Source organism: Pongo abelii, chromosome 8 (genome assembly GCF_028885655.2).
Source record: "Pongo abelii isolate AG06213 chromosome 8, NHGRI_mPonAbe1-v2.0_pri, whole genome shotgun sequence".
Classification (NCBI taxonomy): Eukaryota; Metazoa; Chordata; class Mammalia; order Primates; family Hominidae; genus Pongo; species Pongo abelii.
The window spans coordinates 96,213,546-96,229,049 of NC_071993.2; the positions used below are offsets into that span (position 1 = coordinate 96,213,546).

The 15,504-nt window shown below is 38.7% G+C and overlaps 1 protein-coding gene across 1 annotated transcript in view; it reads right to left on the reverse strand.

The window, feature by feature from the left end:
- Positions 1-1,790: 1,790 nt before the first annotated feature.
- The window catches only part of SLC16A12 (solute carrier family 16 member 12), a 122,474-nt gene continuing 108,760 nt past the window's right edge, over positions 1,791-15,504 (reverse strand). The window contains exons 3-7 of the mRNA XM_054522616.2: positions 14,052-14,155; positions 11,407-11,550; positions 8,901-9,480; positions 6,404-6,663; positions 1,791-3,672 (exon numbers count right to left, since the gene is read on the reverse strand). Of these exons, the coding sequence (XP_054378591.1) occupies positions 3,410-3,672; positions 6,404-6,663; positions 8,901-9,480; positions 11,407-11,550; positions 14,052-14,155 (1,351 nt within the window). The 3' untranslated portion in view covers positions 1,791-3,409. The remainder of the gene's footprint in view (positions 3,673-6,403; positions 6,664-8,900; positions 9,481-11,406; positions 11,551-14,051; positions 14,156-15,504) is intronic.

A 15,504-nucleotide genomic window follows, 5' to 3' on the forward strand; every position in this document is an offset into this window, starting at 1 on the left:
GTAATGTGGAAAGCAGACAGTGGAACTAGCTCACTTTTGGGACAAAGTATTGCTCCCCAATTTACCCCCTCAACCCTAAATGCTCCCCAAAAGAAGCCTGGATCAATCGACAGCAAATTAAACCACTGAGCCTGAAAGTAGTGGTCTTGATAGATCCTCTTGGGAAAACTCTTGGAAATCTCCAATCTAGAATCTTCCTTCAATATTGATTAGAAGATTGAAGCATAATCCAAAGGATTTTATCTGTCCAAGGGAGCGTCGGTTTCCCAACAGCTTCTTCAACCCACATAAGATGATCCAAGCAGGCACAGGGGAAGGACACAGGGCTTCAGCATCAGCAGCATCCCAGTTTTACAGGATTTCACACTAGAGGAGTGCAGTGGATACTGAGCTGTGGGAACTGGTGCCTCAGTTTCCACATCTACAAAACGATAATAATAGAGGTCACTATGGGGATTAAATTAGACAATGCATAGGAAGTGCCTGGCATAATAGCTCACACATTGGAAGAACTCAATAAAGACTTCTGGTTTTTGTAAATCATTTGATTATTTAACACATCTTAAAATGCTGACCACATGTTAGCATGATCCAGACAGGCCCACTCACCATCCAATCCAAACCTCTTGTCCAAGGGAAAAATGTCTTTCCAAACACAGGACAATAAACTCATTTTATTTTTCTTTTGAAATAAGAAAATATTAGCATAAATATTTCATCTATTAATGAAATTACAATCTGAACAAAGAGCCCAATCATACAGTGTATCTACAAAGTTAGATAATGTCTTCTGATTTTCTACTCAGATAATTCCAAAGTAGAGCTTACAGTAGTAGAAAGAAATATTTAAGATGTAAAATTATCCCACTATAATTTTGTTCTTGATTCCACAAAATACATCATTCTCATGAATTTCTCAGTTTTGAAATAAACAGTATAGACACATGGAACATTAACACTAAAATTCTGTGTAGAAATGTAAAATAGTAGACCTTAAGATGTACATTTTTCTTACTGATTTTCTAAAAATACTGCCTCAAAAGGGAAAGTAAAATGCAAATCTATGCATGTATAAAGTCAAATTTCCCAAATGTTTTTACACAAAATCTTTAAAAGTTGTGATCACTATGCTCATTTTTCATAAATACTTATAATACTTCACAGAAATTATATTGCAGAACCACATAAACAAAATTTTGTTGTGATTATGATAAAAATATGTATAAGAATATTTGTAACTATTCATATTTTTAAACATCTTTAGGCTTGAAAATTAAAAAAATGGCAAAGTGCTATTCCAAACAGATATAACTTCATTTTAACTTTGACATTTTACAGATACCTTCCAAATTTTTTTTTTTTTTTTTTTGAGATGGAGTCTTGCTCTGTCACCCAGGCTGGAGTGCAGTGGCATGATTTTGGCTCACTGCAACCTCCGCCTCCTGGGTTCAAGCGATTCTTCGGCCTCAGCCTCCCGAGTAGCTGGGACTACAGGCGCCTGCCACCACGCCTGGCTAATTTTTTGCATTTTTAGTAGAGACGGAGTTTCACAATGTTAGCCAGAATGGTCTTGATCTCCTGACCTCATGATCCGCCCGCCTTAGCCTCCCAAAGTGCTGGGATTACAGGTGTGAGCCACTATGCCCAGCCCCAAATATTTTTAAAATTGCAAATGACAAAGTCAATGCGGTTCAAAACTAAATTCTTAAACTAAGTAAGGAGATAACAGATAACATTTAAATTTCTCTTTGGAAAACAACTATGAAATATTACCATTTTCTCCTATCAAATCATGTCAGTATTTCATTCTGAAAGCAATGTATTAACGTGATTTTATGAAATAATCAAGGTATAGGCAAGCTCTCTTGCTGAGCATACACATTAACTCAGGATCTTCCTCATTGCTGTTTTTTTTCCCCAGCACTTGTGAGGCCTTGTAGGGGTCAGTGGATTAAATAGCCTTCAGGGTCAAAACAGTTCCTTGACATTTGGATTTTAAACTCCTGGTAATTAAAATTGATTGCATAATTTGCCCCTATTACAGGTGTGACACGATGTGAGATTCAGGATTATAATTCTTTGGACTTAAAATGGTTGGAAACAAGCTGGGGGATCTGGACTTTTTCTTCCCTCCATGCCTTCCCTCTTCAATCTGAAGACTCGGAAATTATCCCAAACCATAGAAAAGTGGAGTATTTAAGAATAAATCAACTTCTGATCCAGTGAGGAGATTTCTAATTATTATCCATAAAGAGATGAAGAGCAGTGGACAGTGGAACAAGAATTAACACAGGGAGAAAGGAATCTCACCTTTAGAATATCTCTAGGATAATATTTTTCAGACAACTGACCCCCTCCAATCCTCTTTTGGGTAATGATAAAACTAAATGTCTGATCTGCAAAGAAAACTCTCACCAGAGACCTGCTGATTCAAGAATTCAGTTCCTGCCCATTTGGAATACTGCCAACATTTTTCCAACCTAACAGGAATGCGTCTGCAGTCTAAGAGCTTTTTCTCTGAAGGTAAAAAATGGGAAGTTTTGGTAGTGTTAACATTTCAGGTAAGATTGAGAGGTTGTCCTTGTGATTAAGTGTGTTCTGCTAAATTCAGAGTAAGTATTATATGTGATTGTAACAAAGGTGAGAGCCTGGAACCCGGTCTTAGGAAAAGAGCTTTCGGTTTCCAGTGGAAATTTCAAGTGGATCTTACCAGACGCCCTTTAAGATCTATTCCAACCATGGCATTCCATGATTATTTGGATACTCATAGTGGTGTCTACCCTTGGGCAGAGGCAAGGGCTGGCTGGAAGACTAAGAGAAAAAAAAATAAGAGTTTCTTTCTATATTAATCACCACTTTTTGAAGAATCTCAAGTATTCTTTAACAATCCCAAGTAAAACCCTAATGAGAAACTCCACCATGAAAAAGGTATGGCATCTTCACTCTTCACCACCACACCCAAGCTGACCTCCCTTCTCTAACCAGAACAAGGTAAGCAAAGCTACACGTCAATGTTTCCATTTTCTTTCTGAGGAGGGAACATGAAGAGGCTGAGACTGGAACAAAGCTGCTGCCCAGTGTCATCTGCTTTGGTTATGCTTTGAAATTATCCCTAATTACAGCTAATTATATCAGCTGTGTCCTTACATTTCTCACAGAGCTATGCCCATTGACCAAACGATATGAGTTCAGTTATGAGTACAAATCCCAAATGAGAAGCCTCTGGGCTAGTCCAGCTTTCTTTATTATGTGCTATTTCCCCTTATAAATATTAATATGTTAACAAAACAATAATAATAATTTCCTTGGAAGGCAATACTTCTGCCAAAATAAAAAGTTTCAGAAACATGAAGAATCTGGTGGCCCCACCTCTCTCAAACCTGAAGATTCTGGGGCTCAAGGCCTTTGGTCATGTGAGGCTGTAGCCAGGCACTGCTGTAGCCACAGGCTCCCCATGTTTCTGATCTAATTCTCTTGCCACAGAATAAGCCACTGATCCATTGGTCCATAGCTGCAGCTTAGGATCAGATTCTTTGGCAATGAACTGCAACTGGGTTTTTCTCATTCTCTTTATAAGTCTAGCAAAGCCAAGCAACACAGAACTAAATATCATTGAAAATCCACAGAGGAGGAATGCTGCAGTGTAGCTGCCGGTGGTATCTACCAGCCATCCTGTAACGAACAACAGCAAAATTATATTGTTGAGTTGAAAATTCAATTGCTTACCCACTCTCAAATTCTAATAATTTGTAAGGATAGTAATAGATCGATAGCACCACCAATTGTAACTTTGAGACAAAAAGAGGTCACCTAAAAATATTGTGCAGCAACTGAAAAATACATTCTGTTTTCCAGGAAAACTTCTAGAGTGAATTGATCGTTGTTCTGTAAAGTGCTTCGAAGAGCATCATGTACTTAGTAGTCACAATGTAAATATTAGTTATTATTAACCCCATGAAATCTGGTAAAAAGATAAAAATAGCATCATTTAAATTATTAAAGTTGGAATAATTTACCTAGGGTGTTAAGAGAACATATTTGTACAAAATGCCAGTAGTATTCACAGCACCTATACACTATTTTGAGTAACATGACATGCTTCAAAGCAGTATTACATTTTCAACTGGATTCAGTCATTGTACTCTATCCAGTTTGAAAATCAGAACTTTCGGCTATTTTAGAAGTTGCAAATGCAAACTAGCTTTTTTTTTTCTTTATCTCTTGTTGCAAGAAATTAATCTCAATATCTATCTCAGCTCTAAATTTTGAGGAAAACCGGGCATATGATATGCAAAATGGGGCCACAATGACAGAAAACCAGTGGAGTAACATTATACTTCGTCAGGAAATTATTTTATAATTAACAAAGGTTTTTTAAATTCCTTCAAACTTTCCTTATCTGCCAAGAAAACCCACCAGAGAAGTATATGATTTTTTCTCTTACCCACTTCAGATCCATTCGTCAAAAATAGCATGTAGAAGTTGTTATAAGCCCCACAAAATTTCCTGAATTTAAACTGCTCTCAAATATTTTAGTTATTGTTTGATTTACTTGTGCATTTCTCTAGCACCAAACAAAAAAGACTGAGTACAGAGTTGTCATTTGAAAGGTAAATAAATAAGAAAATGATACAATAAGAATTAATCCTCGAATTCCCAGTAATGAGTATCATGTCTGATTTGCCAATGAAGGCCACGAACTGAATCCCAATTTCATTTGTGTCCTGTGACCTTTGATAGAATGACACTGTTTCTAAAGGTTGGTGAGCACTAAAATAAGCTATGAAAGGAGGATGTGGGAACATTTTGGGGGTAGTTTTCAAAAATGGAGCATTAAACATAAAGATCTGTATCATGGAGTTCAAACTGAACAGGATTTTGTCATCTGCACCACTCAAGTGGCCACAATTTCCCCTAGTTTGCTGTTTTTATTCCACCCCAATTGCTGGATTTGGAAATAGCCTGAAACTGTCTATTCACAATAATAGCTAATAGCAGAAACCCTGCCTTCCTCAAAAAAATTCCTGCCTTCTTTCTAGGCAAAGTTTTGGGTTATTTCTCTTTTGCCTGTCTTCAGAGACCTTGTTCACTCCCTCAGTTTTAATTTAGGCAGATAATAATATGGAACAGTAATTCTCAATATTTACCGTGCATGAGCATCACAACAAAGCTGGTTGAAAATGCAGATTTCTGGAACTCATCCTCAACATTCAGATCACAGGTGGGAGTGTCAAGGAATCTGCATTTTTAACAAGGTCCCTAGGAGACTCTGATGCAGGTGGTGTAGACCACATGCTTTAGGAAGGAGAAACAGCTTCTGACCTGTTTACTCCTGTCTCTCCACATGATAAACACAATGCTAGTTACACATGCAATATATAGTTGTTGAATTACTTGTTTAATGCATACAATAAATATTTGTCAAGTTATTTGTTTAATCATGCTTCACTCTATAGCATTTTAGAGTTTATAAAACATTCTAGGTGCTTTATATGATGATTCCCAAATCTATATATAAATGAGGCCATCCATTAAAGCTCATATTTCATCTTTAAACAGCTCTATTGAGCATTTTTACCTGTATATTTCAGAAATCTCAACATATCTAAAAACCATATCCATTATTTTTCAGGCAAAGCCACTTTCTCGAATTTCCTTATTTTCTCAACCACGACATTATTTTCTAAGTCATCCTTGACTTCTTTCTCTCATTCACGTCTGTATGCTAAGTTCTGCTGAATTTTGTTTTGAAAACTTTCTCCTTGCCCCCAGAGCTCATCTTTATTTCTGCTGCAGCAGCCTTAGCTCAGGTGTTTATCAGCTGCCTCCTAAACTGTTAGAATCTTAGCTACCTCTCTCCTAAGTTACTAGATCAATTGCTAGATCACATTTTCTAACATATATACTTTACCATATTATCCTTTTACATAAAAACGTTAATACTATCCATAGTCTCTGAAGAATAGAGCCCAGTTCCTCTGTCTGGCACCCAAAACACTCCACTATGACACTGGCATTTATAATTTCAGCCTCATCACCCACTGCCCCCTGTTGGAATCCTGTTCTCCCCTGAGACTTCCCTCTGAATGCACCCTACTTATTTATAAGGCTGAACAACTGCTCCATCCCCCTGCCCCCATCATTAATATGGAAAGGTATCAAGACCCTAATTTGGGACTTACTCTTTCCAGGTAGGCTAAGGTTCTTACTTGGTTGGAAGAAGATTATAAAACAAGGATGTAGGTGGGACCATGATGGTTTTGGGGGCTCTTACAACCCTTTTCTCTTTCACTCTTCCCCAACTCTCTTGACAATCCTTCTCATTGACTGCATGTGGGTTTGCTGTTTTCACATCAATATGCCAAAGAGAAAAGGTGGTTGGGGTTTCTCTCTGGAAACTTACCTGCGATGGGTGGGCTCACCAAGTATGGCACTGCGTGAAGGAAGTATACCACACCAAGCGCTGATGACAAAGAGGTGGTCCCCACTATCTCTGTGGTCACTACTGGGATCAAAGTCACGTAGGCACCATCAAAGTAGCCAAAGGTACAAGAGAAAGGCACGAGCAGAGGGAGACTTTGAAGCATTGGGAGGCAGAGATAGCAGAGCCCATCCATTCCCACAGCAAAGAGGTAGCAAACATACTGGTAATTCTTCAGACACCTGTAGATTTGAAGAACAAGAATAAGTGCAGGATGTACACATTCTGTAAAAGAGCTTTAGAGCCGCGGCTATGCAGCAGTAGGCATTGCAGTTATTTACAGAGATGGCTTTCCCATTGTGTGTTATGTATGCTGTCTTCCTATCTTTCTTTTTTGCAAATGCAAGAATTCATCTCTCCAGGAAGCATGGTGTGGTAGAAAGAATATATGCTTCAAAATTAGAAAGGTAGAATATTAAAACTAGTCCTGCCACCCACTGCCTGCCTAACTCAATTTCTTTAGCTATAAAATGGAAAGGTTACTTATCTCACAGGGTTACTCTGAAAGTAGTCGTGAAATAAAATAGAAATAAATCTTTTGGCTTCCCTGGGCCACATTGGAAGAAGAAGAATTGTGTTGGGCCACACATAAAATAAACTAACACTAATGATAGCTGATGAAAAAAAAGAAAGGAAAGGAAAGGAAAGGAGGAAGGAAGGAAGGAAGGAAGGAGAAAGAAAGAAAGGGAGAGAGAGAGAGAGAGAAAGAAAGAAAAAGAAAGAAAGAAAGAAAGAAAAGAAAGAATCTCAAAATGTTGTAAGAAAGTTTACAAATTTGTGTTGGACCACATTCAAAGCCGTCCCAGGCCACAGGCAGCCCATGCGCCACAGGTTGGACAAGCTTGATGTAAAGGATCAGAAGGGTAATTTTCCTAGCAGTCTACCTTATTAGATGCTTTTAGATATGTTATCCATTGGTATCTGGCATGTCATAGATCATAAATACTCAATAACCCAAGTGGTTACACAAAGGGGAAACTGTAATACAAAGACATTAAAATGATTTGCCAGAGATGATGGAGGTCTTGGACTAGGACGAAGTCTAATATATTTCAAGATTTCCCAAGTGTTATTCCCATTAATTTTCCTGATAACTCCAAACCCATCTATGATACCAATAATTTCAAAGGATCTGTATAATGTCAGCTCCAACAGCTTATGCTTTACAAACAGTTTTCTACTCACAGCCTCATTTGAACCTCACAAAATAGTATAAGGTCAACAGGCAAATATTGCACTGGCTCATTTTACAGATAGAGATCATTGTGGATCTGAGGGTTAGGTGACTTTCTGTAGGTCACAGGGTTAATAAGGAGCAGAGCCAGTGCAAGAACTTAGGTCTAGTATGCCTCAGAGTAGAGATGCCTCCATTAGACCTACACCTGGCTGCTTCTTGCTGAGTTATTTGATTGTGAAAATAGGTACTCTTTGCTCTTCTGCTTCTTCTTTAACCATTAAAAATGTGGAATTAATACTAAATATCATATTCATAACACTGGAGAATGGCAGTTGGATCCTGATTAATTACCAAAAACATAATTTGTGAGAAGCTACATGATGGTATTAGCCCTGCAGGTCACATCTCAAGTGTGAATGGTTCATCATTTAGGAGAATATGAGTAGCCTGCACTCTTAAGTCCAAACAGATGAGCATTTGCTGAAGAAATTACTTGGTAGATTTCTTATAACTTTGGTTTCTAAGCCTACAATTACAAGGAAATTACTTGCAATTTGCATTGTCAAACATGAATATGTGGCTACAGATAATGTGTTATCATTGCACCTGGCCCTCCTGCCTAAACTGAATTCTGCTCCTTTTTCCATTGCCAGTCAGGAGTGGTTCAAAAGAAACTAGCACCACCACACCCAGCCAAAAGTTGTCTTGCTTGAGGACTGACTTGTCTTGGGATGGAATTAAATCTACCACCAGAACTTGTAGTTACCCTAGGCTTCTGCAATTTAGACACATCTGACCCATGACATCTTTTTGTACTACCTGTGCATTAAGAATGGTTTTTCCGTTTAAAAATGGTTGGAAAAAATCAAAAGAACAATATTTTGTGACACATGAAAATTATAAGAGAAATTCACATTTCAGTGTGCATAAAGTCTTATTGGAACATAGCCACTCTCTTTTGTTTACATATTGTCTGTGGCTGTTTTGTACTATAATAGCAGAGTTGGGTAGTCATGATGAAGAACACTTGGCCTACAAAACCAAAAATGTTTACTATCTGTTCCTTTACAGAAAATTTTGCCAACCTCTGATCCAGAAGTACCAGCAAGGGAGATGCCTTCAGATACTGCAGACTTGTTAACATTATTCAGACCTAGGTACTCCACAGGGTAAGGGGCTGAGGAGAAACTCAAGGCTTAAAGTCCCCTGGTGGGGAACCAATTGTGGTTTCATGAATTTTACCTTCTGTCGGTCAGCCATCCAAATGTGATATTGCCAATAATGTCAATCACTCCAAGTATGGACATAAGAAAAGCAGCTTGCTGATGACTCACTCCAACACTCAAAGCATAAGGCACCAAGTACACAAAGAGAGGGCTGCAGCCATAAGCCATAAACAGAACGGAGATGGCTAACACAACAAAGTCTGACATAAGTAAAAAACTGTACTCTTGCTGCAAACAGCAACAGAGGCAAGTCTGTGCCCATTCTTTGGTCAAAGATGAATAGGGAGACACCCGCTTAATGTCTTCTTTCTGAGTTCTACAGACATGGTTCTGCTCTGGAGTTGTGTGGTCCTCTTTAAGAGTAATTGGCCTCATCAAGGCACCACATACACAGAGATTCAAGACAAAGCCCCCAAGAATGAGTAAGGCTCCCCGCCAGGAAAACTGTTCAATAAGGAGCTGAACCACAGGAGCCAGGATGAAGGTGCCAATGCCACTTCCTGACATGGCGATACCATAAGCAAGGGCTTTCCGTCTGCTGAAGTACTTGCCAACCATGGCAATAGCTGGAGAGTAACAAAGAGCAAATCCAAGACCTGAGGATAAAGAGAACTCTATGAGTGCTGATGTACCATAAACAGCCAACAATATCTCAGAATACAATGATTTATATTAAAGAGAATCTGACCTCTCATTAAACTCTTTTAGAGCTGCTTTTTACACCAAGCTTAAAATGAGTCTCCCCTCACCAGTCATTCACAATTTGGAAAATGTAGAATATATATGACTTTCTTCTTAGGGAGAACACCCTTAAGGAAATATGACTTCATAAACAAAATTAAATGAAGAACATAAAAATCATTACACAAACTAAATTGGAATTCACTAGAAAATCTGGATAATGCCAACCAAAGAAACTTATCACTTCCTCCATTTTTTAACTTAAATTATCCAGACAATTCCCTAAACTCTTCACTGCCTATGAAGACACAACACTGATAATCTGCACCACTCTGGAATTTGGATTCAAATAGCATATACAACTAAGAAAATTCCAAGGTAATTTTACATAGTTGGGAAACATCATGCCAATTTTATATGTGAACATAGCAATGTATATTTTCATATATGTGAAAATATCTCTTAAGGTCAGCAGACAAATGTTGACACTCTAGAAAGCTTTTTAGAAACCTTCAGCTTTTGGGCTGGGTGCAGTGGCTCATGCCTGTAATCCCAGCACTTTGGGATGCTGAGGCAGGCAGATCACTTGAGCTCAGGAGTTTGAGACTAGCCTGGCCAATATGGCAAAACCCCATCTCTGCAAAAAAAATACAAAAATTAACCAGGTATGGTGGCATGTGCCTGTAGTCTCAGCTACTCAGGGGGCTGAAGGGGGAGGATGGCTTCAGGCCAGGAGACAGAGGTTGCAGCTGAGATTGCGCCACTGCACTCCAGCCTGAGGACAGAGCCAGATAGACCCTGTCTCAAAAAAAAAAAAAAAAAAAAAAAAAAAGATCAACTTCTATTACTTTTTAAGTAAAGAAGATCTGAGGGGCTTTGAGCCTGGATTTTATGGCAACTAGAATGTCAGAGAAGCAAAAAGAGAACCACCTTCAGAAGCTCCTGCTTCCATCTGCAGTGCAGGGTAGCCAGCAACCCAGAGTTGCCTGGACTAAGGGGTTTCTGGATGTGGGACTTTCAGTGTTAAAACCAGGACAGTGCCTGGTAAACTGGGATCCATTGGTCACCATAGCAGCAGTCAGGCTCTTTGGGTTACTAGGGGTGGATGTATCTTCTTTAGCTAACACAGCCAAATTTATAGCCTCACTATGAGGTTACGTCCTTTATTGACCTTATTCACGCCACACCAATGGCACAATGCCCAGACAGGAGTTGGCACTACTCTCCACACCCCTCTGAGTGATGGGCAAACTCCTATTGCAGTCCCACAATCCTATGCAGTCTCTGTAAGTGTGATTTATTGAATGTAAATGTTGCTTTTTTCCCATGGGATTTATTATGATTTGCTAAAGTGATACTTCCAAAGCATTGAGAAAGAATGTGTAATATAAGAATACTCACAATAAAGGGCTTTTTTAAAATTAGAAACTCCCATTTATTGGACAGCAATATTCATTATAAAGCATGAGCAACTCAGATTGATCGTCAATAGTATTTTAATGTCTTGGCAATGGTTGAAAGAATGACCATTGCTGAAAATTCATGTTGCCCTGGGTAATATCTTGTTTCTTCTGAGTACAGAATCTCAGCCATACACTAATTCCAAAGAGAAAGCTGCAGTTGCTTGTATCATCTGGCTGAATTACAGTGGAGATGCATTTTCATTAGGGTAATGTAATCTCATTTCCAGCTCTGTTTAACTGCTAGGTAGGTAGACGCAAGCTAGGTCAACTAAATTATGCATCTAACAAAATGAATATTTTATGAATTACTTCTCTGTTGATGTGCTTGGAAATCCCTGGATGGAGTGGGGTGAGACAGGTGGTACAAAGTGCCCTTACCTGTAAGAACTCCCAGAGTGAGGTAGAGATGCTTCAGACTCGTGGCAAATGAGCTCAGGATGAGTCCGGTAGATGCAAGCAAGCCACCCAGCATGATTCCCACTTGACAGGATAAATGGTTACTGACAACACTCCCAAGTGGAGCTTCAAAAACAATAAGAAATAGGTTCAACAGAAAGGCCTTGAGGGCACTGTGAAAGGCTGTGATGTGGCATTGACAGAGCAGAGAACCTTTAAAGCATTGAGCCCACCCTATTAATTCTGCAGCTTTGGAAACTGAGGCCCAGAGAAAGGAAGTGATTGTCCATGGTCCCACAGACAATAAGCAGCAGGGTTGGAATAGAACTCAAGTCTCCTGACCTGCATTTCAGGGCTCAATCCTCTTCATTCTATTATAGTCATAATGGCAGGACGGTAGGGTGTTTTTTAAACAGTGGATCAACTTTCTCTAAATTACATGTCATTTGCACAGGGATGCTTACTATAATGTTGATCATATACCATTAGCAATAATGGTGACAGTTAATTGCTGGAGAAAGAAAGTGGATAACACCATGTGACCAGCAGTGTTATGCAGTAAAAGACCAGGGAGAGAGATCATAGACAAATTCCACAATCTGGCCCAGTTTTCATGCTTCAGCACACCCTGTGGTTGAGTTATCAAAGCCCAGAAAATCTAAGAAAAATGCTTCATGCCCATGGTGACATTCTAGTTGGTCTCACTCAATTTGTGGCTTACCAGTGTATCAGAATTACGTTGACCTCAAGGCTCATAGAATATTAAGTAAAACCAGAGACCAAAATGGAACTGAAGTTCAGGGGTATGTGGCATGGCCCAAGGTCACCAACAAGAGCACCTAACACCCTGAGTGTGAGGTTATTTCATGCCTTTACTCTTTGGGTCTCTCAGACTAATGGAAGGAGTGATGGGTGAGGAAGGCATGTGAATTTCCTTCTAAGGAAAAATTCATGCTGACATCAGTAACTCTTAGTAGCAAGATCAGAAGACCTGATTTTCTAGGTGTCTGAAGAGTATGATCATTTTTGTATCGATCAGACTGAAATTAGGGGTCAGTTCAACTGTTACCTTCTCTGTTCATCACAGAGCAGATCTGTTCCCAGTGGGTGTCCCACATGTGATTCTGCAGACTCTCATCCATACTCTGAACTTTAATGTTCTAATATTATGTTACAAGGTGAGCAGGTAGGTATATGGTAATTGTGTACAACAGGCCTCTTGGTCTTGCATAGAATTTAAATACATTGCTTCTGACATAACCCTACTCAAAGCTTCACACAGTCATTGTGACCATATTGGTTACCTAAGGTCATTTCCTCCTATTTGGGGGATTATGAATATCCTCCAAAAGATAGAAATGAGGGAAATTAGTCACCTTTATCCTCTGAGAAAACAAACATGGCTTCTTTGGTGTGCTGATGCAAACGCTGTGACTAATAATGTGACCCTGAAAATCAAGTGGTTTTAAAAAAAAAAGACAAGCTCTATAACTCAAATATATGATTTTTTGATCCCTTAAGACCTTCTTACTAGTTGAAAGAGTTGAGTTGATTTAGCCTTCTCATGAAACCTGCTTTTAGTCTTAGAACTGCTCTCAACTTCCTCCCAACCAAACAAATATTATATATTTCAGTACAATTTAACTGATTCATGAGTATATGCATTTTTTTTCCAAAAAGAAATATGAGTCAGTATCTAGAATGGAATAAAATGGTTATTATGAGTTACTGAATACAGGTATTATTTCCCTTTTGCCACTAAGACATGGCTTGAAGAGATGAAAATTTCCTAAAATACTCAGAACTCATTGAAATGAACGGATTAAGTGGGTCTAAGCTGCAAACAATTTGATTTAATCTTAGAAACTCTCTAAGGCATCAATTTCATAATTTGAGTTTGAAATTTATTTTAAACAAATGCCAGGTTTGTTGTCCTCTACTACACAGATGGAATGTTAATTCTATACATTTCTAGAACACCCTACATACCTTATATAACACTTCCGGAGTTTCCTGAATGAAATTACACCCATAATGAATATGTTTATCTCATGATGACATAATCCTATCCTTCCCCAATACTTCTCTAAGCATGAAGATTTATACATAAAAAAGATGAAACCCATGAGCCAAATGTCAAGCCCTCGGGGAAGGAACAGAATGCAATCCAAGACTTGAGATGTGATACAACACTGTTGGCACTTATGACTATATAAAAATGGCTCATGGTACTATCAATAACTATTTACATAACTGGAGAATGAGAAGGCCATACCATTTGGAAGAGAGAAGCCAGCATATACTGTAAATTGCTTCCAAAATCAGGACAGGTTCTAGAATGCTCAGCATCCTATCTCTATATGGAAGAACCAAATCTTATGTGTTCTTTTGAGTGTATTATCTAACTGTTCTACCTGACATCAGCCAAGACCATTAATTACAAGAGCAAGTCTGGTTGGCTTTGGCTGAAGATAGGATTGATCTTTTCTTTATATTATATAGTCCTAGATAGTTTTTAATGTAGCCCTTCTACTTAGCAAAACTAGTAATCAAAGTCAGTGGAACGTCATTGTCATATACAGTTCAAGAGTGGCCAGTAATTCCCTATCCTAGTAAGTGATACTCACCACAGAGCATGGTCACACAATCTACAATGGAATGGATCCATGCCGTTTGCGCATAATCCTGAGTGAAGTATGTCTGGAACTCCACAAAAAAAATTGAGATACATCTGAAAAATACAATGCAGGCATTTTATACAAAAAATGAATGAGCATACATTTGAGCCAGAACTTAAAATGTTTGGTTCAATTAGCTGCTCCTGTCTCCAAGGGTTTTAATTGCTAGACCATAATAAGTGGGAAATCGGAAGCTGACCATTTGGGCCATGCTGGATAACAAGAAGAACAAGTGTTCAACCACCACAGGGGCTACTAAAGCCAAGTAGATGTGAAAACCACTGCTCTAAGGAAGGTTTTATGGAAACAAAAGCAGGTCAGGAACTTGGATTCTTATTTATTTTTGTATTTTGCTAACTTCTTCTGAGAGGTTATTATACAAATTAAGATTTGACAATAAAGAATTATATATCACCAGCAATGTCACCTCTAGGATTTATATAAAGGAAATAATCAGGTGATATTGATGATAGATAGATAGATAAAAGGATATATTCTGGAGAACTAGTCTATAAAATTATATATATATGTATATAAAAGGATATATTCTGAGGGATATAATAATAATAGACATATAAGAGGATATATTCTGGAGAATAGCCAAATATCATAACCAATGTAACTGTTCATCAATAAAGGACTGGCTAAATAAATTATGGCATATCAATAAAATAAAATAGTAAGTCTTAAAAATGATGATGTTGATCTGTATATATTGATTTGGAAATAAATTTGCAATTTAATGTTAAGTAAAAAATAAGTTAGTTACCAAACAGTTCATATAGTAAGAACTTATTTTTGTATAAACAGTTTATATAAATAGAAAATTTCCTGGATGGCCAAATAGGAACAGCTCTGGTCTGCAGCTCCCAGTGTGATTGATGCAGAAGACGGGTGATTTCTGCATTTCCAACTGAGGTACCTGGTTCATCTAACTGGGACTCGTTGGACAGTGGGTGCAGCCCATGGAGGGTGAGCCAAAGCAGGGTGGGGCATTGCCTCACCCAGGAAGCGCAAGGGGTCAGGGGATTTCCCTTTCCTAGCCAAGGGAATCTGTGAGATACTGTACTGGGAAAATTGGGACACTGCCACCTAAATACTGTGCTTTTCCAATGGTCTTAGCAAACGACACACCGGGAGATTACATCCTGTGCTTAGCTCAACAGGTCCTACGCCCACGGAGCCTTGCTCACTGCTAGCGCAGCAGTCCGAGATCAAACTGTGAGGCGGCAGTCTGGCTGGGGGAGGGGCATCTGCCATTAATGAGGCTTGAGTAGGTAAACAAAGTGGCCAGGAAGCTCAAACTGGGTGGAGCCCACCACAGCTCAACCAGACTCCAACTCGGGGGCAAGGCATAGCTGAACAAAAGGGAGCAGAAACTTCTGCAGACTTAAATGTCCCT